Source organism: Callorhinus ursinus, unplaced genomic scaffold (genome assembly GCF_003265705.2).
Source record: "Callorhinus ursinus isolate GAN/ISIS: 27379988/994484 unplaced genomic scaffold, GSC_fseal_2.0 scaffold15, whole genome shotgun sequence".
Classification (NCBI taxonomy): Eukaryota; Metazoa; Chordata; class Mammalia; order Carnivora; family Otariidae; genus Callorhinus; species Callorhinus ursinus.
This window is the reverse complement of record NW_027397077.1, coordinates 14,460,040-14,485,469: the sequence shown is the minus strand read 5'-3', so window position 1 is coordinate 14,485,469 and position 25,430 is coordinate 14,460,040. Positions and strand designations below refer to the sequence as shown.

The window sequence follows — 25,430 nt, the reverse complement described above, 5'->3', positions numbered from 1 at the left end:
GGGGAGGCCAGCCATCTTTTCTTACACTTAGGGGCTGTTCGGATTTCGCCTGCTGAGAATCGCCATTGTCCAGTCCTTGGCAAGGCCCTTCTAGATATCTCCTCTCTTCCCCCTTCCCCACCCAGATCCACAGGCGCAGTGGCTCCCCCAGAGTGTTTCCTACAGGATTTTTCCCCCAGGAAGGCAGAGTTTTTGCCCTCAGACTCCAGCAGCCAGCCAGAGCTGGGATTAGTAGGGATTCAGGTCCCTGACTCCTGGGTGCCCTCAAGTCCCCTCTCCTGCCCCCCCTCCCCGTCCATGTCCCTACACCAAGGAGAACTTAGAACCCAGACCTGCTTAAAGAGAAACTTTCTCCAAAATTCCAAACCCACCCAGCAAATACATTCCAGAGGTGATTATTAGCAATGGTTTGAGGAATCTTGTCAGAAGAACCTACTAGAACATTCCTCTAAAGTCCAGTGATCCTGAGAGGCTTAAAAGGAGATTTTACATATGCCAAGATCTTTCACAGCTTTTACCCCAGCCATTACCCCAGCAATACCACTGGTAAGATTTTCCCTTCTGGCGGGTGAACTTACCCATGTACAGAAAGACGTAAGTGCCCATGGAAGCATTGCTGACCCTTGAGACAGCCTTGAGTTATCATAAAGTGACAAACGCAAGTTACGGAATAGTGCATTTAGTGTGATCCCTTTCGGACTTTTCGAAAGGATAGATCAGAACGGTCTGAGATGTTTAATGAAAGTGGAACCAATTCCTGTGTGGGCACATAAGAAACTTCCCACAACAGTGTCACTGGGAGGAGGATTGGGGTTTAAAGTATTCGGAGATTTTTAGGTCCCACTTTATACCCATCTGCATTATTTAAATTTTAGCATGAATATGTTTTATCATTATATAATGAAAAACCTTAAAAGTTTAAAAGTGAGCCTACAACGGATCATTGTGATAACAGTCTGACTGTCGACTAGCTTACTGAATGTCAAATATGTGGCACCACTGTACATTCTCTCATTTAGCCTTTTTTTTTTAAAGGGTTTGTTTTTTTGTTTTTTTTAAAGATTTTATTTATTTATTTGAGAGAGCGAGAATGAGAGAGAGAGAGAGAGAGCATACGAGAGAGGGGAGGGTCAGAGGGAGAAGCAGACTCCCTGCTGAGCAGGGAGCCCGATGCGGGACTCGATCCCGGGACTCCAGGATCATGACCTGAGCCGAAGGCAGTCGCTTAACCAACTGAGCCACCCACGCGCCCTCTCATTTAGTCTTTTTTTTAAAGATTTTATTTATGTAGTTGAAAGAGAGAGAGAATGGGGGGAGGGGCAGAAGGAGAGGGAGAAGCAGGCTCCCTGCTGAGCAGGGAGCCTGACACAGGGCTGGATTCCAGGACCCTGGGATCATGACCTGAGCCGAAGGCAGATGCTTAACCGACTGAGCCACCCAGGCACCCCTTCTCTCAGTTAGTCTTAAAATAAGTCATATTTTGGGGTGCCTGGGTAGCTCCATTGGTTAAGCACTTGCCTTTGACTCAGGTCATGATCCTGGGGTCCTGGGATCCTGGGATTGAGCCCCATGTCAGGCTCCCTGCTTGGCGGGGGGTCTGCTTGTTCCTCTCCCTCAGCCCCTCCCCCTACTCAGGCTTTCTCTCTCTCTTTCTCAAATAAATAAATAAAATCTTTAAAAAAAAAAAAAAAGCCCTATTCTGATACCCGTTTTATGCATGAGGAAACTGAGTCTTAGGTTAAAAGGTTTGTTAAGACCACATCTGATTATAATAGTTGTGGTTCTTGCTGCAGAGCTTGGTTCTGGTGCCCGAAAAGAGAGCCGGCTGTGTGTGGGCTGTGTGAGAACTGCTGGGAGTGGGTCCCTCCTGGTGAGCTGGCTGGTTTCCCACTGGGACAGCCACTCTGTCACCTGTACCCGTAACCCTGCAGTTTCTCTCCTTGTGACCTGTTTAAAGTCGCACTGTCTAATACAGGCCACCTAAATTAATTAAAATTAAATAAGACTAAAATTTCGGTTCCACAGAAGGACTAGCCACATTTCAAGTGTTGAACAGCCACATGTGGCCAGGGGCTACCATACTGTCAGCACAGATACCAAACATTTCCATCACTGCAGAACATTCTGTTGGATAGAACTGCCTTATCACAGCATTAAAGCCAGGCTGACCTGGGCTCACCCTGCTCTTCCACTTACCAATGTGGTGCTCTGCGCAAGTTATTTGACCTTTCTGAGCTCCAGTGTTCTCATCTGTAAAACAGGATGACCATACAGTTACCTCACTGGGCTGTTGCGGGGGTTACTTGCAATCATGCCTGTTGCATGGTTGGCCCAATGCCTGCCACATGAGCAGCTCAAAGGGTAACAGGGAGAGTAGGACTCTGCAGTCAGATAATTTTGTCACCTTGGGCATGTCACCTCACTGCTCTGAGCCCCAGCCTTGTGGGGTGAATGGCACCTACCCTGAAAGAGTGCTGTGAGCATGAGAGCATGATTGGTGCTCAGGGAGGGTCAAGTACCTTTTCCCCTTTCTGAAAGGGGGTTTCCTCTGTCAGACAAACTGTTTTCCTAAGACCCAGAAGTAAAATACTCCAGAAGAAGGAACCCAGAAAGCCAAAGTACCAACATAAGAAGGCTCAACCAGGGCACCTGGGTGGCTCAGTCAGTTAAGCTTCTACCTTTGGCTCAGGTCATGATCCCGGGGTCCTGAGATCGAGACCCATATCGGGCTCCCTGCTCAGTGCGGAGTCTGCTTGTCCCTCTGCCCCTCCCCCTACTTGTGTGGGCGTGCACGCTCTCTCTCTCTCTCTCTCTAGCTCACCTCTTTCTCAAATAACTAAATAAAATCTTTAAAAAAAAAAAGACCTCCTAAATAAAATGATCATGGGATATTGTTTGTCACCCACCAGATTGGGGGAGGAAGGAAATTGTTTGAACATTTTATTGAAGAATAACATACATACAGAAAAGTGCACCTACCATAAGCATGCCACTCAATGAATTTTGAGAAACTGAAAATATTTGTGTAGCTACTACTGAGATCAAAAAACAGATCATCAATAGCATCCCAAAAGCCCCCTCGTGCCCCTTCCCATCCACTATCACCCCCCACTATCCTGACTCATAATACCATAGACTCATTTTCAGTAGACAAACCTAAAGATTCATAACAACCAGAGTTAGTGAGAGTGTAGACAGTCCAGTAATCTCAGACACTGAGGGTGGGCGTGTGAAATGGTATAGCCATTCTGGACGGTAATTTGGTAGCATCTGCTAAAATTTAGCATTGGCCCGGCATTTCCACTTCTTAGTGTCTGCCTTAAAGAATCACCCACATCCACGCACAGACAGGCAAGCACATGGATGTTTGGACCAGAATTATTTGTAATAGTGACAAACTGGAAAAAAACCTACATGTCCAGCTAAAAGGGATTGGTTGGGGAAAAAAAAAAACAACTATGGGCATCACACTATATTTTACACAGCAGTAGATCAAAGTAGTGGGGAGGATCCACATGTATTGCATGGAAATATCTAGAAGACATATTATAGAGTTTAGAAAGCAAGCTGCAGACAAATAACCAAAACATACACACACAAAGCATCAACAACAGCGGTAAGTCTGGGGAAGGGGCGCGATGGGGTTGAGAGGGGGCAGTAAGGAGAAATGTTACCCTTCAATTTATATGTGCTTAGGTTGTTCCAAATGTTTATTTTCTTTTTTTTTAATATTTTTTATTTATTTATTTGAGAGAGAGGATGAGAGAGAGAGAGCACATGAGGGGGGGAGGGTCAGAGGGAGAAGCAGACTCCCTGCTCAGCAGGGAGCCCGATGCGGGACTCGATCCCAGGACTCCAGGATCATGACCCGAGCTGAAGGCAGTCGCTTAACCAACTGAGCCACCCAGGCGCCCAAGTTGTTCCAAATGTTTAAAGCAGCAGGTTTACATTTATATATCTAGTACTTGTATGAAATACTTTAAGAGCTTTCAAGGATAATGAAACAGCCACAAAGTCCAGGCCAGGAGAGGAAGGTTGCCCCTCTGGCTCCTGGCGGGGTGGGGGGGGGGGGTGCTCCTGGCCCCATGCCCCAGCTTGTGTTGCGGGGAGGGCAGAGTTCCGGGTCTCTGAGGCCTGAGGGGCTGAAATGAATGGAGCCGTCAGAAGACCCTGGAGACCGGAACCACGGAGTCTTCCTTTGATGGAAGACGGTGCCCTGGTTACCGCGCTCAGCTGAGAACCCAACACCAGCGTGACTAAGTGGACCCCTGGGAAGGAGCAAGTCCCGGGGTCTGGCCTCTCCAAACGGTGCCCAGCACTTTAAAGGAAGGGTTGCTGGGTTTGATTCTCTCCACCCCTGAGCGATGGAGGACAGGGAGGCGGCTTTGTGAGTGTGAAGTGCTAAGGCAGAGGCTCAGGAAACACCCCGTGGCACCCGGTGGCCATACGCTCAGGAGTGGGGAGCAGGATTTGGCGAGCAGCAACCAAGGGCCCATATTAAAAATATTCCACCTTTAAGAATTAGCTTTGCAGGGGCACCTGGGTGGATCAGTCGGTTCAGTTCAGGTGGTGATCCTGGGGTCCTGGGATGGAGAGCCCCACCCACACCCTGTCACATGGGGCTCCCTGCCCTTCCCCCTGCTCCTGCAGGCACTCTCTCTCTCTCTCTCTCAAATAAATAAAATCTTTAAAATAAAAAACAAGAATTAGCTTTGCAGGGAGGCTGGCCCAGCTGACTCCATAGAGAAGGGTTCCTTAATGTCTCTAAGCCTCAGCTTCCTCCTCTGTAAAATGGGGTGCAGTCTCTTGCCACCACACACACACACACACACACACACACACTCAATTCGTGAATGTGGCAAAAACCGCAGACTCCTGAGTCAGACTGCCTCCAGTCTCACTGCAGAGCTGCTACTTGCAAGCTGTATATCCTAACCTGCTCAGGCCCGCAGCTTCCTTCCTCATCCATACAGCAGGAGCCCCCTCTCCCTGAGTTCAAAGGACTATCGTGCAGCTTAAGTGCAACCACACTGGTAAAGTCTTCTCACAGAGTTCGGCTCTAGGATGTGCTCAGTAAATATGTGCAACAATTTTAAACTGGTTTTTCTGTACTAAGCACCTATCTATGTGCCAGGAACCGTGCTAGACATTGAAGACTGAATAAGTCACAGCACCTGTGCTCGCGGTGTTTCCAGTTTAATGGTGGGGGGCGGGGAGTAAATGAGGACACCCAGAGACACACTTCCCTCTGACATGCTCTAGGTTACGAGGACAAATACTCTTGAGGTCCTACCCTCATCTCTTCCAAGGTCAGAACTCAGGCCCCTCTCTGTTCATCTAAGATGCAATTTTGCTAATACCTCCTTCCCCTCCCCCACCAGTCCAAAGGATTGGGCACAGAAGTGACCTCAATGTGTTTAAAACAAATCGATGTTGTGAAGATGTCAAAAGCACAACACACAAACTGATACAATCACTGTTGACAGTATCTACTAGTGGTAAATTGTCACCTATCTTATGACCTGCAATTCCACTGCTGGGTATTTCCCCAACAGAAACCAGCACTGTGTGTACCCAAAAAGTCATAGAAAGTTGTTCATAGCAGCTTTATTAGTCATAGTCTAAACTGGAAACCACGCAAATGTCCAACCACAGGGGAACCGCTGATACAGATGACAACATCAATGAATCTCAAACATACTCTCGAGTAAAAGAAGTCAGACCCCAGTGAGTAAATGTTCCATTCATATAAAGTTCTAGAACAAGAGAAACAAATCTATGGTGGTATCATTTAGAATTAGTGCTTACGCTGGGAAACGGTGGCCATTGACTGAGAAGGGGAACAAGGGAGGCTTCTGGGGTGCAGGGGGAATTTTATATCTCGATCTTGGAGGTGGTTGTGTGGGCGAATACATATGTAAAACTCTGTTGAGCTGCACACTTAAAATCAGTGCATTTTATGTATATGTGTTATACTTCAATTTTTAAAATGTTTTCAGACAAACAAAGCAAGGTCCCTTAAGTGTAACTTGGTGCATGCATCCTGTGGGGAAGACTAAGAAGGATGTGTGATGGGTCCATAGTCTCCTTGACACTTCTAAAATATGCACATCAGTCTCCAGGGGAAGCAGCAGAGCAAAGTGGGGAACACAAAACTTTGTGGGATAGGCTCACTGAAAGTCACCAAGGACCAACCCCGAAAAACTTTCTCAACAATCAGGGCATGAAAAAGAAGCAGGTGGTAGCCACAGTAAGGTCAGGAGAAATGCAAATGCAAACACACAGAGTTGTGTTCAGCCATAGTTGGGTATGTTGTACCCTACACAATAGTATTTCCTCTGGAAAGTATGTGTGTTAACTTTCACTAACCAAAATTATAACTAAGTAGCATCTTCCAACCCCAAAATTATGTGAGCAAATGAGAATTGGTTTACTTATGAGCAAAGTCCTTGAAAAAGACTATCAATGACCAGTAATGTGTCAGCAAATTCAATTCAGCTTTGCCTTTGCAAGGGGTCGCATGCAAGTGGGGTGTTTTTTCACTCACCAAACTTCAGTCATTGAAGGGAGAGAGGAATCTGTCTCACTCACTGACGTGTTACTGGACACGGGATGGCCTGATTTTCCAACAAGTCTTTCATGCAAGGGGGGTTGGCAAGCGTGCAAAGGACAATTCTTTGAACTCCAGATCTGGGAGCTGCTCCTTACGAAATTCTGGCTTTGTAATGCTAATCTTGCCCTTGGGCCCCAGCCCCACTTCCCAGGTCTGTAGGGAGATGTGAGAAGAAGCTCAGATCCCCTTCAATCCCTCCGGAGCTGGTTCTTTTTCTGTGTGCTGGAATTTTCTTCCAGAGATGAAGTTACTTGTCTTCTTAATCCCTTTGTCAAAAACCACAAAAGAGGCTTGGCCAAATCCCAAACACCCTCCCTTTCTATGCCCCCCTGGGTGGCAGAGTTCAAGATGGGAACACCCTGGGGAAATGTCAGCACCCTAGGCCCTTCTGTGCACCTGAATAATCCCTGGGCAGACAGCAGGGGTCCTCCCTGGGTTCTGACCCTGGCTTGCTCTCTGTGGAATTGCCCACTTCCCCCATACAGTCCAGAGCTCCCTGTGTGGGTGCACACACTCATTCACTGCATTCCTTCTTTCAACAAATCCTTATCAGACATCCAGGCCAAGCCCAGTTCTGGAGTGGGCCCTGTGGAGACAGCTGTGAACCCGGTCCCCCCCACTCAAGACTTGTACAGTCTGATGGGGGAAATGGGGCTCAAACAATAATAACTCAGTGGTGAAGAGTCATATAAGGGAAATTTGGGGTGCTGGAGCACATGATTGAGGGGGACCTCCTTGGGGAAGTGGCATTTCAGCTGAGACTTAACGGATAAGCAGGAGGAGCCGGGCAGAGCTGGGGAATACGCACGGGTCGAGGGACCAGCTAGTGCAAAAGTAGGAGGTGAGAAACAGCACGGCTTTGGGGAACCCAACAGAACTCTTAGTGGCTGGAGTGTGAGGTGTGAAGGAAGGTGGCCCCTGTTTCCTGCTGACTTTCCCTCATGTGACTGCCCCTGCGTCCCTTCCACTCCAGCCACCTGGCAGCCTTGCTCTTCCCTGAGCCTTCTGGCACACTCCAGCCTCAGGATCTTTGCTCTAGCTGTTCCCTCTGTCTGCAACACTCTTGCCCAAAATATCTGTCTGGCTAACTCTCCCACTTCCTGCAAGTTTGTGTTCACATCCCACCTTCTCAATGAGACCCTCCCAGCAGCCAGTTATTACTACATACTGCCCCCACTTACCACTAACCTTCTCCCCCCCTCCTCTAGTTTCCCTCTTTTCCATAGTACCTGTCACCTTCTAACATACTATCTACATTACTTATTCATTCATTATGCTTATTGTCTAGCTCCCTCACTAGAATGTCAGGTCCAAAAGGCCAAGGACCTTTGTCTGTTTTCTTCACTAAGGCATCCCAAATCCTTGAACATATGAAGGAACAGACAGGTAGTATTTGAGAGGGTGGCAGGTAGGGTCTGGGTTGCGAGGCCTTAAAAGCCAGGGGAAGTCATGTGAGTTTGATCCCAAGTGCAAAGGGAAGGCACCAAAGTGTTTTCAGTAGGGCAGGAGTGGAGTCTGAGTTACATTTTAAAAGCTTGCTCTGGAGTCTGTGTAAAGAAAAACTTGAAAGAGGGCAAGCTACTGCAGGCGTCCAGGCACAGTGGTGCCTGGGCTAGGGTTGGGGCATTGGAAGAAATGGATGGATGGAAAAGATGGCAGGAAGTGGACTCATCATGCCTTGGTGATCTAAGCACTGTGGGCTTGCGACAGAGCAAGCCTGGCTCCTGTCTGAGCCATAGGGCCAGAGTGGAGTCACTTGACAAAATGGGGGGGACAGGGGAGGAACAGGTTGGGGGGCTGGAATGATCAATAGTTCTGTATGGGCCATTGTGAGTAGGGCCTATTAGACTTTCAAGTGGACATGTCAGCAGCCTTTTGGCCAAAGTTTAAGCTCAGAGTGAAAGTCTGGATTGGAACTATGCATTTGGGGGTCATTGGCTTAGAGTTGTTTTTAAAGTCATGACAGTATAGAGAGAGAAGAGGTCTAAGAACTGATCTTGAGGACCAAACCTGGAAGCCTTCTGAGTTGGCCCTTGAAGGATGAAGAGTTTGCCAGGAAGGTAAGGAGAAGGTAGTTCAGGTAAAAGCAACAGCAAGGATAAGAACTCAACATAAAAGAATATGGATCTCAGTGCTCTTTGAAACTGTCAAGGTCATCAAAAACAAAGAAGGTCTGAAAAACTATTACAGCCAAGAGGAGCTCAAGGAGACCTGACAACTAATGTAACCTGGTATCTTGGATAGGATTCTGGAACAGAAAAAGGACATTAGGTAAAAACTAAGGAAACCTGAATAAGGTATGGACTTTAGTTAATAATAACATGTCAATATTAGCTCATTAATTGTAACAAATGTGCCATACTACATAATGTGCATCTACATACATATAAGATGCTCACAGAAAAACTGGATGCAGAGTATAAGGAACTCTCTGTACTATCTTCTCAATTTTTCTCTAAATCTAAAACTGTTCTTAAAAATCGATTTTTTTAAAAGAGCATGTCTCATAAATGGCCACAACATGCATGTGTGCACTTATACATATACACACACACTCTAAGGATGATAGTAATTTTTTTCCCTGGAGAGGACTTTGACCCTGATCAGTCCCTCCTGTGGGAACTCAGGGACATTATGACTATCTCTTCAGTCCTCCCCTGCCAAGGAACAGAGGGGTCCTCACCTCCACCTACTTTCCTTCTGTTCACAGAAAGAATACTCTCCTCAGGCCATATTCCATAATGAAAATAAGAAGCAGAAACTAAATGGCTCAGGTAAGTCAGACCCACCTAGAATTCCTCAGGAGTGCAGCCAGAGTTAATCCTTTTCAAATGTTCTGTAAAAGCACATTACTTAGTCACAATTTTCCTGAACACCCCACCTTGTTCAACAGCTAGCTTTGTTTCCCCCCTGCAGCAAAAGCTTTGGCACCATCTGGGTTCCAATTTCAGCTCCATTACTAACTAGTTATGTGACTGTGGGCAAGTCACTTGAACCTTATTTTCCTTCTCTCTAAAAGGGGCATAATCATGCTTGATCAAAGTGTGGATTAAATGAGATTAATAATAAATTATATATAATTCCATCCTCTAAAGAATGGATATGAAATAGTCAATGCCAAATGTCTGTGATTGTGCCTGGCACTCATGATGGTTGGTTGTTGATGAGACACATAATCAGTCTGACCAATCAGTGATGTCCCCAAAGATCAAAGTGTGTCACTTGGGTCCTTGGGACCGGGGGTGGTGACTGAAGAGCAGAGAAGTACAGAGATCTCTGAGCCACAGCAGAAGCTGGGCCTGGAAAGTGGCAAAGGACCAACTAGAGAGGACTTGGCTGACAGCTGGCCTAGGGGGCACCAAGGCTGGAGAGGACACAGAGGCGCAGGGAGACAGTACTGTTTTGCCAAAGCTCCAACAGCCAGCTCAAGATTCCCTGACGCACATAGGCACAGCCTTGAACAGAGGCCATCCAGTACCCTGGACAGCTCCAGGGGGTCTATAGATTTCAGGAGCACTAGTTTTGTGAGTGGAGAACTGGATTAAGTCTTGGATCTTCCAACCAGCTATGTAAGCATGGGTAAGCCACCTGACCTCCCTGAGTCTCAATGACTTCATCTCTCAACTGGAGATAATACCTACCCTTCAGCACTTTCGTGCAGCATACATGAGATAACAGAGGGGCAGCAGAGCAGAGTGACCCAAGTCTGAGGTTGGACTACTAGAGTGTGTCCCAGATCCATACTGTGTGATTCCAGATAAATTGCTGACCCTCTCTGAGCCTCAGTTTCTTCATCTGCAAAATTGGAAGGCTAAAAGACACTAATTCATAGGGTTGTGAAGTTAAAATGAAATAGGACACAGAGTACACAATGAACGTTAGTTTTTACATTAGAAGAAACTTAGCACAGCACCAGACAGAGTAGATAATCAAAATTGTCAGTTTCTTATACCTTCCAAATCTGCCTGGTTGACTTTGTTCCTCCACCTTTAGACTCTTTTGGTTGGTCCTCCCATCTCTGGCTATTAAAGGGATTGTACAAACTGGGAGAAATCAGTCTAGTGGAGTCCCACCACATCTTGCCTCCTACAGTAAAGCTCCCTGCTTCTCAGCGCCACTTCACCCCAAGACACTTTTTTAAATACCAGTATATAGTGTTTGTTCTGCCCTAGCCACTGTTCTAAGATTATATATAATACATACACTGACTATATATAATATAGTCGACTATATATATATATATAGTCAGTATATAGAATACATATACTACATATACATACATATTACCCTCATAACCCTGTGGAAATAATAAGTACTGTGGTTATCCCCATTTTACAGATGAGAAAACTGTGGCTCTGAGAGGTTAGGTAATTAAATCGTGGGGTCACACAGTTATTAACTGGTGGCGCTGGGACGTGATCCCAGGGATACCACTTCAGAATCCCACACCTGCTTGTAGCATTCAACGAGGCCAGAGGCCAGGGAAATGAAATGGAGAAGAGGAGGTGGGAGACCAAGGCCAGAAATCAGGACATCGGGTTCTCCCCTGGCCCTGGCACCCCGGGGTCAGGAGTCTTCACACCGGACCCCGCTGCGCGAGCAGGCTACCTGCCCTTGACCCTGCCCTCTATCCCTCCCCCGCGGCGCCTCCTCGCCGGGTGCTCCCGCCTCTGTGGTAACTCGATCTGCAGCAGGGTTTGGGCCTCGGCTTGCGCGTCACCGCTGCGGAGGCACGCGGGCTCCCGAGTACTACCCTCCGGTGCACTCCCGGTCCGCAGTGCCGGCTCCACAGTCGGGCGCACGGGCGCATGGCGCAGAGGCTGGGCGAGCGGCCACGGGACCCCGCCGAGGCCACGGGTCTCTACCGGGCCGTGCTGCTCAGGTCCGGTAAGTGAGGGCAAGGCCTCCCCGCCCCTACGTCGTGGAAAGCGCGAGAGGGCAGGGCGGGCACCGCGCTTAGGCTGGCCAGCCCGCCGCTGCCGGGCACCTCGGTCCCCCATTCGTTGCTCTGCTTTCCTCCCTTCTTTCATTCTTTTAAATTACTTTTCCATGTTCTCCTTTCATTCCTTCTTTCCCTCCTACATTCTTCCTTTTGGGGACCTACCATTAGATATATCGCTTTATTCCAGTGTGCGAGCGCGCCCCCCCCCCGCCACACACACACACACACACACACACACACACACACACACAGTCACTCGGTTTCGTAACTATTGAAAAGTGCGGCAAGGTTCCATCTCCTGGCTGGTCTGCCATGCGCGCGAAGGCGTTAGTGAGCGTGGGAGAGTGGCAAATGGGTAAGACCCGGGTTGCTCGCAGTGGGGCACGGAGAAGCACAGACGCATAGCCGCTGGTGATGTCCAGCGAGGTATTACATTAGCGGCGGAAGTGCAAGAGAGCAAATTAGAGGAAGGGGAGAAACCATTTTTCTACATATTATGCGTGTGAAGAGAAAAAGATTCAGAAGGAAACACACGGTGGTTATTTTCAAGGATGAGAGTTGGATGACAAGGTGTTTCTTTTTTTCTCTATTTGCCTTTTTGTTTACTTATTTGCAGTAAGCACATATTACTTTTCTACTTAGGACAATAAGAGATGTCTTATTTAGGAAAATGAAACAAACATGGTATATAGTCAGTGCAAAAATAATTGGGAAAACCGAAGATGTAGAAAGAAGAAAAGGAAGGTCCGCAGTAAGCGTTTGGGGCGGTTTCCTCTGGACCTTGTGCTTGGAAAGAGAGGTTTGGGGAAGGTGAAAATCCTTCTCGAGCGAGGTCCGTGCCAGTTGGGGGTACGTGATTAGAAAGTGTCAGGGACTTGGGCTCATGGGGCAGCTACGATCTGCGGATCTGCCGTAGGCAAGGAGCCCGCCCCACCGAGTGGTCCTGCGGGCGGACCCCTGGAGCCAAAGGCGCGAGGGGAGCCATTGGCAGCACATCTGCTCCGGCCCCGACCCACCAACCCCCCCGACCCCCCCCCCCTACCCCCCCCCCCCCCCCCCCCCCGCCGCCAGGTCCGTTCTGGGACCGACTGCTTCTCTTACTTAGACTGGCTCCGCCCTGCGGAGATTCCCCACGCGGAGCTACTGCTTGGGAACATTGAAACAACGGTTTTCTTGAGTCCAAAAGCAAGAACTGGCCAAGACTTCAGGACTCCGGGCGCCTTCCTGGGGGAGGATCTTAAATCCGGCTGAGCTGGGGCAGGCAGAAAGGGAGGAGCTCTACAATTCCATGAATCCGATTTCAAAGCCCAGCTCCAGCGATTTTCCCGCAGAACGGTCCTCCTAAGTGTTCCCACCCAGTTCCTATCTTCTCACAAAGATGAGGAGGGGCTATCAAATCTGAAGACGCTCTGCTCCCCCTAGCCTGGAGCTGCAGCGATGAGCCTCATTCAAAAGGCAACATTTTTCACTAGCAACCTATTCAGAATAGCAGACATAGCAGAGTCGTCCCAGGGGCCCTATTTGCCTGCCCGGTATCTGTACCACTAGCAGCTACAAGCCAGGGAGGGGGCAAGACCTTTGACTTTGTGCTAGGCACTGCTGGCTCATTCAGTCTTAAGAATCCTACAAGGTCACTGCTAATTGTCATCCCCATTTAACAGATGAGGAGACGGCTTTAAGGAGCTTAGCTACTTGCCCATGGTCCTGATAAGAGAACGCTTCTATCCCACTACGGGGTAGAAAACACTCAGTGACAACTTAGGCCCATCCAGGCCAACTTCTGCACACCTCCTGAGACTAGTAATAAGAATGGCCAATAATGCTAATCACGTGTTATTGCCACTCGCTTTGCCAAATGCTGTACATCTGTCAACTCATCAATGTAACTCAGTTATTCCTTCCACCAATATATATTGGCCACCAGTATGCACTACCCCCATACGAGGCACATGGATATATTCATAAATATAACAGATATGTCCCTCCTTTCAGGGAGGTAAGAAGTACTAACCCCCCTTTTTTTATGTTATGTTAGTCACCATACAGTACTTGGTTAGTTTTTTTAATTGTTTTATTGTTATGTTAAAGTACTTCATTAGTTTTTGATGTGGTGTTCCATGATTCATTGTTTGTGTATAACACCCAGTGCTCCACACAGAATGTGCCCTCTTTAATACCCATCACCAGGCTAACCCATCCCCCCTCACCCCTCCCCTCTAGAACCCTCAGTTTGTTTCTCAGAGTCCATAGTCTCTCATGGTTCATCTCTCCCTCCGATTCCCCCCCCCATTTTTCCCTTCCTTCTCCTAATGTCCTCCATGGTATTCCTTATGTTCCACAGATAAGTGAAACCATATGATAATTGACTTTCTCTGCTTGACTTATTTCACTTAGCATAATCTCCTCCAGTTCCATCCATGTCAGTGCAAATGTTGGGTATTCATCCTTTCTGATGGCTAATATTCCAGTGTATATATGGACCACATCTTCTTTACCCATTCATCTGTTGAAGGGCATCTTGGCTCCTTCCACAATTTGGCTATTGCGGACATTGCTGCTATGAACATTGGGGTGCCTGTGTCTAACCCCTATTTTAATCATGAGGAAATTCAGGCTCAGAAGATAACATGATTTGTCTAAAGCCGCACAGCACATCAGGGGTGGAGTTGAGATTCAAACCCAGGGCCACGTGCCTCTAGAAACACTACTTGGTTGTCTCACACATGGAAAAGCAAGAAGTAAGGGTCAGGGTGAGGATCCAACTGGGCCATTTATGAAGAGGCAAGAGCGCCCCTCCTTTAGAAGCTTCCAAGGTTGAGGTTATGGAGTCAAAACCAAGATGGTAGCCATCCATTTTCATTTACAGTAGTCTCAAGTCAGGCACCAAGTAATAGAACACTTCTAGAAAATTTTCACCACAAATTATTTTTAAATATTTTTTTTAATATTAAAGTATTACATTTTCACCATGAGTGTTTTGGGAAATTGAGAATAAAGAAGGGGAATCCTTACCCACAATCCCACTAACCGTAAGCAGCTACTGGTAACATTTGGGGGTATCTCCTCAAAGTCTTTGCTATGCATAGCTTGTGTGTATGGTTGTGTTTGTTTTACATTGCTTCACATTGCTGAGGTCCTATCAACTCTGGTCTTTAATCCCACTTTTTTCACGTGGATGAAAATTTTTATTGCTTTTAAATGGGTTATCAAAATAACAGCAACCACTTTGGAGCCCAGACTCTGCAACAGGCAATGTGAAGACATCCCATGTGGTATCTCCTTTATTCCTCAAAAGAATGTCTGCCCCATATCAGAGATGAAGAAATGAGGAGTTGAAGGTCACCTAGCTGTCCAGCAGTGGGCCGAGGAGTGGCATCTGCACTGATACCACAGTCCATGCTCTTATCCACGGAGCTAGAAGGTCACATTTGGGAATAACTCATGCTCGGCCGTCCCTGGGAAGCTATGCAGTGCTGTAGTAAAGGTCCCCCTGAGGTTCATTACCTACATCCTACCTGGAGCTCAGGCTGGGTTCCCGGCAGGGAGGGAGGCATCTCTCTGCAGTGTGGACAGAGGAACTGCACTCCAGGTGTCCGTGGATGTCAGCGATGGGGGGAGGGGGGTGGCGGGGGGCAGCCATAGCCTTCATCCCTGCCTGCCAGTTAGGGTTGCCAGATAAAATGCAGGACACCCAGTTAAATTTGAACCTCGGATACACAACAAATAATAGTTTAGTGTACATATGATCCAACTATTGTATGACTATGCTTATACTAAAAACATATTCGTTGCTTATCTGAAACTCAGATTTAAATGGAGCGTGCTACATTTTTATTTGCCACATCTGGGAACCCCAGTGTCAGCAATCACAGAAGTTTGCTTGGCTTGACAAGCTATGGTCTGCCCAGGTTCCCCCTCTCTCTCACTCTCTCTCTACACACACACACACTCTCTCTCTCTCCCCCCATCCCTAGCTGTCCATCTTTGGCCTGGCTATGAGTTAAAATGTGCTGGGGCTAGGGGGTACCCCAGGGCCCCTCTGCAGCTAAGAGACCAGATTTGCCAGGCCTCCCCGCAGCTGGGTGGAGAGCCAGCTTTCTGAAACAAAACTTAGTTCTTCCCCACTCCCGGATACTTTCCCGTTTGCACACTTGAAATCCCTCCACCGGATAAATTCTTCCTGGTTCAAATCTGTTGTAAAGGCAACTCTCATTCCTTTTATAATCTCTCCACGGATCCCATGACAAGTTTTTCTGCCAATACAGTTTCTCCCCCCCTCTGTGTCCTTTCAACTGAGCGTGCTGGGGCTGGGGAGGGGTTTGGATCCTAAGGCTGTTTTGTGGGTGGCTTCTCAGAAACCTCATTGAGGCCTTGAAAAGGGACCCTGGAGATTTAGACTGAATACAGTGCTGAGGAGGAAGTTTTGAGTTGCCATGGGAACTTCTTGTCTGATGTTTGTGCACCCAGATAAGCTGCTCCAGGAGCCTGTGAGCTTGGATAAAGGGGAGCAAAAATGAAAGGAAAGATGTTTTTGGAGGTTTGTTTTGTTTTTGTTTTTGTTTTTGTTTTTGTTTTTACTGCAAGCTGCAGCCCCAGCCCACAATGGAAGCAGGAAAATTCCCCAGCTCCCACTCCTGACTGCCTCTCCTGGTCTTCACTACCCCCTCTTCCTTTTGGCGCCTCTAAGTTCCCAAGAAAACAAACTTCAAAGGGACAAGAAGGGAGTGTGGGAGGGGTGTGCTCAACCTCTGGGATTCCCCTTCAGCTCTCATGGGACTGAGCAAGAGTTCTGATCTCCAGGCCCCTGGTATTTCGAGTCCTTCCTTGAGGGAGAATGGGAAGGCCTCCAGGGAAATCTCCACCCACCAAGGCAGGAGGCAGCAACTGGAACTGAATTTGGCGGTAACCTGGAGTAAACTCCTAAAAGGTTCATTTGCCTGGAAGGCCTCTATTTTCCAATATGCAAAATGGACATGACTGAACCAGAAGTGAATCATAACGATAGGTGGTCGGAAAAGGTTGCTCTTTCTCATATTTTTAATCTTTATTGTTCCTGGAGAGCAAAAGCAATGTATGCTTGGTTTTCTGTTTAAACCACAAACATGACAGAAATATTGTGACTAAGGAGAAGGGCCTGTAATTTTATGCCATAGAATAGTGGTTCTCAAACTCCCGGAGATAAACAAATCCCCAGGGGGATGTATTAAAAATCCAAATTTGTGGGCCCCTCCCTCGTAAATTCTAATACAGCAATCCAGGAGTATGGCCCATTTTAATTCCATTTTAACGCTCATCTCACAAATGATGGCTAGTCATGACATTTGAGATACATTGATATAGAACATTGATCTTCATGGCCTTGCAGCCAACCAAGACCCTTCACCAAAGGGGCTGGTGCCCGGAGACGCAGCTGAGAAGTAAGACCATTTCTCTTCTGTTTCCCTTGCTGTGGAGCTAGGGGCAGTGTGGGAGGAGGTGCAAGGCATGGAGGGCCGTGGAGCCCCGGGGCAGGGGAGCTGAGCTGTTGGAGTTGGGGGACCCAGGCTCTGTCCCCCACCCAAGTCCACTTTAGCAGTTCAGTACAGATGCCTCCAGACTGGTCCTCTAGGTACTGTACGTACTAACGTTTGTATCTTGAAAAAAAAATAAATAAATAGGAGTGTCAATGTCTTCGGTGTGCATAAGTCAACAATAGTTATTGAGCACCTTGGTACTGGGACAGGAATACTAAGAAGGATAAGGTAAAGTCCCAGCCCGGCAGTCTGGTGGGTGAGGCTGACGGGTTTGTACACAGGTTGGACTGTGAGAAGAGCTTTAATGGAAGAGACACAGTGAGTCCCAGCTGCCTGGGGAAAATGGTGCCCAACCTTGGGGGATGCCTGCCCAACCCTCCTTGGCTCTCCATTGCTTTGGGGCTGCCATCAGAGTCTTCCAATAAAAAGAATACAAAGTAGAGATGAAGGTCATTGCTGGCATGGGGACTCTCAGAGTCTGCTCCCCTGGAGTAAGCTGGAGTAGGGGGCTCTGTCTTCTCCAGGTGGGGAACAGAAGCTGTCAGTTCCCCAGGACCCCTCCTATTCCCCCCGCTGTTGGAGGGCACCCAGGTTGGTTCAGATCAGCCGCTGTGGGCCTTGGGAAATGCCCAGAAGAGCCCTTTGCAGAGCGAGACAACATGTGGCAACAAAGAGTGGCTTGACAAGAATTTAATGGCAGCCTTTCACCGCCAGAATTTAGTAAATTAAGCCACAGTAGGACAGGAAGCCTGGGGAGGATACCATTCAAAGTCCTTCAAGAGAAGCAGAATTGAGGAAGAAGGAACAAAAAGGAACACGTGTTGTTTCTAGAAAATTGTTTTATACCCAAGATTTCATGACCCTCTAGGTTTATTTAAGCGGTTCCAGAATGGCCAGCTTGGTCAAGCCTCCCAGGCCATGAGCTACCTGCCCGCTGCTTCCCTGTTCAGCCCCAAGCCCCAGCCCCCCCTCATGCCAACACTCCGGCCCCACTGGCCTCCTTCCACCATATCAAACTCACTCCCACCCCGGGGCCCTCCCACTGGCTCTGCCCACTCCCTGGAATGCTCTCGTGTGGGAACGGAGATCACAGTGCTGACTCCTTCTCACCACCCAGGCCTCCCTAAAAGGTCAGCACCTCAGTGTGCACCCTCCCCTCCACCTCAGCCAGCCTTACTTTCAGCCCGACTTTCATCACAGGTCAAAGTGTCTGGTTTGTCTCCTTTTTAGTCTGACTCCCCCTACCCATGAATACAGGCTCCCTGAGCCCACGGCTGTCATTCACACTGTAACTCCAGCATTTGGAACAGGGCCAGGAATACAGTAGGTGCTCCACAAATGTCAGTCAAATTAATGACACAGGCCAAAGAGGGCACACGTTGTCTTTTTAATGCCCCCATTCGTGGTTGATATACATCCTGGGCTTCATGTCTTGCAGCCAACCAAGACCCTTCGCCAAAGGGGCTGGTGCCTGAGCCCTGCTGGGCGGACGCCAGGGCCTACTCTGGCCCAGATCCCACCAGCTTCTACCTTCCTCACACTCTCAACTGTGCAAACTCCTGTTGCTCCTCTCTGAAGTTCAGATGAAGTTCAGAGTGTGGAGTAAATAAGATGTATGGAGATCCTGACGCAGGGGATGACCAACAACTGAACCCATGTCTGTTTGCCCTCCCTTCCCACCTCAGAGCCCAGTTTCCTCCCGAAGCCTTGGGCACTGCGGGGAGGAGAGGGGGGCGGATGCTCAGCTCCCCCCCCACCGGGGAGGCTCTGGAATGCACTCTCACTGACCCTCCCATTGGAAATAAGGGAAATGCCTCTATGCGAGCCGCCTAGCTCAGACAAAGGTTGGCAAGGTTCTCAGTCATCCACAAGCTGACCAAATAGGTATTTACTTGTGCCTCTCGAGCGTGTGGCTTGGACGCAGTGTTCCGCATTGTGGAAGTGGCCGCGCACCAAGTGAAATATTCGTTACTATAGTAACAGTTCCTTTTTATTGATACCAGAATAAACAGGAATGCAGAGCTGCCTCACTCACTGGCACACTGCAGCCGCCCGCCATCCCCAGGGGTGTAAGAACCGCCCTTCAGAGGCGGCCCTCCTTGCTCGCCTGGGACTTCCCAGCAGAGTGAGGGACCCAGCCGCGGCTCCTGAGTTCCCTGCCCAGAGACGCAGCTGAGAAGTAAGACCATTTCTCTTCTGTTTCCCTTGCTGTGGAGCTAGGGGCAGTGTGGGAGGAGGTGCAAGGGATGGAGGGCCATGGAGCCCCGGGGTAGGGGAGCTGAGCTGTTGGAGCTGGGGGACCCGGGCTCTGTCCCCCACCCAAGTCCTTTATCACACAGAGTAGTGGGTTTAATCATCATTACTAGACAGACAACAGGCCGGGGTGCCGCAGGGCCGAAGTCAGAGAACCCAGGTCTTGGCATGAGACAGAGCTCCCTGCTTCGATTTGAGCTCCTTCCTTCACTGGCTGTGTGATCTGGGGAAGTTAGATGACCCCTCAGAGCCTCACTTCCTTCATCTGTGGAAAGGGGTGGCCAACAGTAGCCACCTCCCCAGTCTGTGGGGCCAACTCCCCCAGCTCTGGCTGCGAGGGGCTTTGCACACTAGGCGGCCCACATGTGTGTTAACGTGGTAACCACCTGGTGAATGTGGCTCTAGCTCCTTGCAGGAGAGGCAAGCCTGGGACTGAGCTGGAAATCAGGGGTTCGGTGTGTCACTTTTTGGAACTGCTGCCAAACCTGGCTGGTTCCCCCAGCTGTGAGCAGCCCCAAGAGCTCTGTCCCCAGGGGCTGGGATCCTGAGTGGCGCTTAACTCCGTTGGTGGTAAGTACCTGCCAGGATCGATCCCCTGGAGGCATATTCCCGAGTGGCTGGCATCATGCCACTGGTGGGCCGGCAGGAAAACCTGGCCTGCTGACACTTGCCCTCCACTCTGCACCAGCCTGGCTAAGGGCCTTCCGTGTCCAGCTCCGGACTCCGCTATGGAATTGATTCAAACCCCTGAATGCCCACCCAGACTTTCTCCTCACAAGCTGGGAGGTCATGGTGGACCCAAGGCAAAATGGTTAGGACTTTTGAACCATTTTCCCATGGGGTGGGCGGGGGGGGCAGCCTCCAAATGAACAAGGAGCTCTGATTCCAGGCAGGGGCCACCAAGAACATTGTTCTTCGGTCTCCGGTCAGCGAAACACAAAAGGGCACGTTTCCTACTGGGAGGAAAAAAAACAAGAAGGGGCTGGGAAATCCGGTGGCCGTGGCCATGCTTGTCATTTGCATTGAACGTCTCTCTCTCCCTCCTTTGCCAGTGGTTATTTAAAAAGCCTCTCTCCTCTACCCTTCCCGCCTCTTGAAGTGTTGAGGCAAGAAGGTCCCCGGTGTGTTCTGAACCCGCAGCTTGAATGGTAACAAGGAACAAGGGTGCAGGGAGGGAGAACGGGGAAGACTCTGACCAGCACCTGGGGAGGGAAGGTCACCAGCTAGCCCCGAACTAAACAAAGGCCGGCCCCTGGGCAGACAGGCCTGTGGATTCTGGCTCAAGCCCAAGGCAGCGAGGACTGGGCTGGGGCTCCCCAGTGAGTCTGGATTTCCCTTGAGCTAGGAGTTCTTCAGCTGCCAGGCCTCTGGCATAGCTTTCTCATCTACAAAACGGGCATAATAAAACAGTACCACTGACAGCCTCCCAGGGCAACTGTGAGATCCAGAAGCAGGTGAGGGAGCCTTCACCAAACGCTGAATGCTCACCACAGGTCCCCTCAGGAAAGGAGGGAAGTTTGCCTTCTGTGAGCATCACTGTGCCAGGCACTGGACTAACCACAACATGCACATTTTATCATTTCCACCCTCTAAACAGCCCCATGAGTAGGTATGGCCATTATCCCCATTGAACAGAGGCTCAGAGAGGTGAAGCTGTTAGCCCAAGGTGGCACAGCAAGTAAGGAGTAACCCACCATGTTCCAAACCCAGTCCATCTCCTCCAAAACATTTGCCTTAACCTTGCAGCTTGAATGGCTCGTGTGTCATGTGTTATGACTGATGCCATCAAGGACAGAACCAGAGCCACCAGGGCAGAGAGGCAGATGAAGGGGACATGAAGGCCTTAGACAGCGCAGGATCCACTGGGACCTGGGTCTCCACCACTGCCACTTCCCTTCAGTCTCTCCTCATTGCTCTCCTGCGGCCAGGGTGGTTGCTCAGTTTCAAAGCCACCACCCTAACATCAGTCACACACGCCCCAGCGGCAGGTGGGCTCACCCTGGGAGCACTTACTGGTTACTGATCCCAGCTGAGCCTTGCCTGGCATGGGGCTGGTGTCTGCAGGGCCCCTGGGGAGGAGCTGTGGGACCTCTTGGGTTATCAGCAGAAGCAGGGAAGAACCAAGGGAGAAGCTGCCAATCTCTCCCCTGACCTTTTACTACCCACCCCACCTTGCCCCCAAAGATGCCGTCCCACCGTCTGCAGAGTAGGCGAGATCTGCCCATCCAGCAGTCACGCCAGATGTTCAATTTAGCCGTCACCTACTGGCTGTGCCTGCCCCTCTCAGCTCATCCCATCTTCACAGCATCATGATTTTACACAGGAGGCGGGTCCTCGAGGTTAAGACCCATCCAAGGTCACCAGTGGCTAAGAACTATGACCTTAACCACACCTGCCCACCATAACCAGGTCAATCAGGCAGCTGAAATCACTCAGGCCAAAGCAAAAAAGATTTTTTTTTTTAATAACTCCGTGGTTTACAAAGCTACCTGACTATTGGAATCACTGGGGGAGCTTTTTAAAATCCCAAAGGCCAGGCTGCCCTCCCAGGCCAATGACATCAGAATCCCTGGGTATTGGTATTTTTAACACTACCTCTGGTGATGCCAATACGTAGCTAGGGTTAAGAGCCACTGATGAGATCAGTACTGTTTTTAAAGAGGATAAGAAAGCTCCAGGACTAGGACTGGAATTTATTTGTAATTGTTAATAACAGCTAATAGGGTGGCCACACTGTGCAATTCCAGGGCCTCCACTCATAGTTTAATTTACAGGAGTGAGGCTCTGGAGTTGTGCAGTGCACAACCTGCCTTGCTGTATTTGGCTGCCCAGCTAAGTAGCGCTATTGAGTCTTCAGCTCTGTGCTAGGCACTTGCCAAGCACCAAGCAAGTATCCCCTCGTTCATTTGGCAACAACATCATGAAGAAGGACGCTGAACAAGAGCAGATGTTGCACCTTTTCAACTCTGCTGTTCTCGCGAAAGCAGCCATGTAGACAGGAAGTAATGAGTGGGCGAGGCTGTGTTCCAAAGCGGTTGAATTTGATCCAAAGGTTTAGTTTGTGGACTCCTGCTGCAGAGGAGAGGTAAACTTGCCCAAGGCTAAGAAGGGGCAGAGCCAAAATTCAAATCCAGATCCCTAGGGCTCCGGTGTCTATACACCTAAGCTTCATTCCACATTTCTTTGACAAGCGGTGAAGGGTCTTCGCTAGCCTTTTAACTTTCCCCTCCATTGGCCTGTTCCTCTTCTCTGCCGCCTCTCCCCTTGGGCCTTCATCTCTGTCTTTTCAGAGGTGACCTCCCACCCTGCCCCCATCATCAGATCTGAGGGTCTCTGATCTCTCAGGACGCCCCAGCTGCCTGCCAGACCTGGCCAGAGCAGCCCTGGGATTGGACCGCAGCTCTGCTCAGGAGGCCCACCTGCGCCCTCCCGCCAAGGGCAGCCTGGATTTTCTTGGCCCAGCATCTGGGCTTTGTTGAGCAGCCCCTGCCATTGCAGCACCTGTGCAAGGCCCTTCTAAACGGGGGAGGGGGGCTCTTAATTAAACTAAAAGACAAGAAGGGTGGCTTAGTGGCTCTCGGAGCCCTGGAGGGCCCCCACACGCATGTCCACAGATCTCACACCTGTCATTTCTAGAGCTGGCAAGGGCAGCGGTTTTCCCAGCCTGCAGTTTTGGCCGGAAGAACCAGCCACATCCTTCAGGATCCCTGCCTGAACCACCTCATCGCCCAAGGCTCAGGAAGACACCAACCCCACAGCTACATGCTGATTTCATTTAAAAAATAAAATAAAGAAACAGGCTTGGAGCCGGAGCTGGTCACTGGTTGGACATGGGTGCAGGACTGGCTGCATACATACAGGGCCCCTCTTCCAAGCAGGACTCAGTGGAAAAGGTCCTGCAGCCACGGTGGGACCTGGCCCCAGTGGGCTGGCTGGTGACCTATGGGGTGAAGAGTCTCAGCCCGGCCAATCAGAGGCTTTTCCTCTGAAAATTTAACAGGAGGGAGAGACAGCGAGTGCCCCGTGGAAGTCAAAGAAACCAAAGTCCTATAAAAATTTCCCAAAACCTAGTGTTTCCCCACACATCAGAGAGAATGACCTCTTTAAAAAATCGAATGAGACGCGCTCTTTCCCCGACTTGAACCCACCCGTCCACCCTCACACCAAACACTCTCCCTGTCGCTCACTCACGCCACTCCAGACACACTGTGCTTTTTTGTTCCCTGAACAGACTAAGCTTGTTCAAGGTACATGAGTCACACAGGCTGTTCCTTCCCTCTGCCCCAAACAGCCTCCCCTCCTTCTTCTCAATCCTCAGATCTGAAATGTCACCTCCTCAGAGCAACCCTCCCAATGCACCTGGCTGAAGGTGGGCCCTCCTGTTAGTCTCTATCCCAGCGCCCTGGTTCCTTCAGTGGGCTCGTGGCAATTTGCAATCATTTGTTTTGATTGGTATGTGTACATGTTTACTGTCTGCCTCCCTAATAGAATGTCAGCTCTTGAGAGCAGGAACCTTGTTTGCTTAGTTCACCTCTATGTGTCCGGTGTCTACCACGAAACCCAGCAAATTGTAGGAACTCAAAACATATTGTAGAATGAATGAAAAATTTTATTGTGTACTTCCTCAATGGTCATTCCTGTTATGCAGGAGCTCTTGGTTTTGTGTACTTACTTTGTATCTGGCCACGCCATTGAATTATCTCATTAGTTCCAAGTGTTTTTCTATTAATCCACTTGGGAATTCTGGGTATGTAGTGATATCTTAAGCAAATCAATTCTGCCCTCCCTTTTCCTAAAGTTGTACAACGTATTTGTTTCCGGCCTTATGGCTCTGGTAACATATGATACAGTTAGTTACTTCAAAGATGGTGTGACTGATGAAAAGTATGACGTTCTAGAAGGTTAGGAGACACAAAAGGACTACAGGCAGGATCAATAACCAAGGAGCTGCAGCAGTTACTTAAGTATGGTGTGATAATGGGCTGAATAGGATGAGAGCTGATCACTCAGGAAGTAAAGAGGATAGCTGAAAATTGCTCAGATAAAGGTTTGGTGGGAACTGGTAATGGGAATAGGCAGCAGAAGGGGGGAAAATTCCCCAAACTCCAGTCTGAATCAGGGTATTCTAATGCATTGGTCCCAGACAACGTAAGCCCACAGACTAAGAAAATATGCACATTTTTAGGGGGCACCTGGCTGGCTCAGTTGGTAGAGCATGCAACTCTTGATCTTGGGGTCATGAGCTCAAGCCCCACATTGGGTGTAGAGTTTACTTTAAAAAAAAAAAGGAAAATGTCCACATGTTTAAAAGATGAGGGAGCTGATATAGTCAATTGTTTATTTTGTCAAGTGCCCATTTTTAACTATCAAATACTACCACAATCTCTAAAAACCAAAGAGTTGGGAAGGATAGAACCTGAAAACAAACAGCCTTATGAAGAAAGAGAAGAAAGAGAATTAATTAGAATTCTCATTTTAGAAACAGTTCTGAGAATGTGAATTCAAGAAAAAAAAATTAGCAGATATGTTTTATGCTCTGACACTTCATCTGGCTACTTCCAAAATATCTTGTAATAATTAACACTTTTTCCAGTTTACACAGCACCTTTACAAATGTGATCTCACTTAATCCTCCAAACAGCACCCTGCAATGGGTAATAATAGAAATGCCAAACATGTGTCTGGCGAGCCACCATTTGCAAAACATAATCTCCCCTTTCTTTGATGCCGATATTCCCTGACATGTCACCTTGCAATTTACACCTTACCACCCCCCTCCTCCTGCATTTTCCAACCCCACCGAGCTATTACCTACTTGCAGGTTTTTGTGCACACCACCATCCCTAGCTAGTTTACTTGGAGAACTCCTGTTTATGCCGGTGCTTGGCATATAGTAGAGGCTCAAACTCAGAAAAGCAGGATTCATGAAGGGAACAGAACCAATGCCTCAATTTTCACTTGAATTACTAAAAGCAGCTGATGGCCAGGCTGTGTCATCCCCTGGAGACTTTTTCTTAAGAAGTCTTCCTTTCTCTGTCTCTATCTCTCTTACACACACACACACAGAGAGAGAGAGAGAGAGAGAGAGAGAGAGAGAGAGAGAGAGAGA

The 25,430-nt window shown here is 48.9% G+C and overlaps 1 protein-coding gene across 4 annotated transcripts in view; it reads left to right on the top strand.

Annotated features, from left to right (window-relative positions):
• Window positions 1–25,430, top strand: part of FAM107A (family with sequence similarity 107 member A) — a 51,346-nt gene that overhangs the window by 20,000 nt on the left and 5,916 nt on the right. The window contains exon 2 of one of the 4 annotated variants that reach the window (XM_025885307.2): window positions 9,324–9,387. The exons of 1 other annotated variant lie outside the window; for it this stretch is intronic. In XM_025885307.2, coding sequence (XP_025741092.1) covers window positions 9,324–9,387 — 64 coding nt within the window. Of the gene's footprint in view, window positions 1–9,323; window positions 9,388–11,350; window positions 11,501–19,082; window positions 19,248–25,430 lie in introns of those variants that run through there. 2 more of the 4 variants (XM_025885308.2, XM_025885309.2) reach the window with 2 other exon arrangements.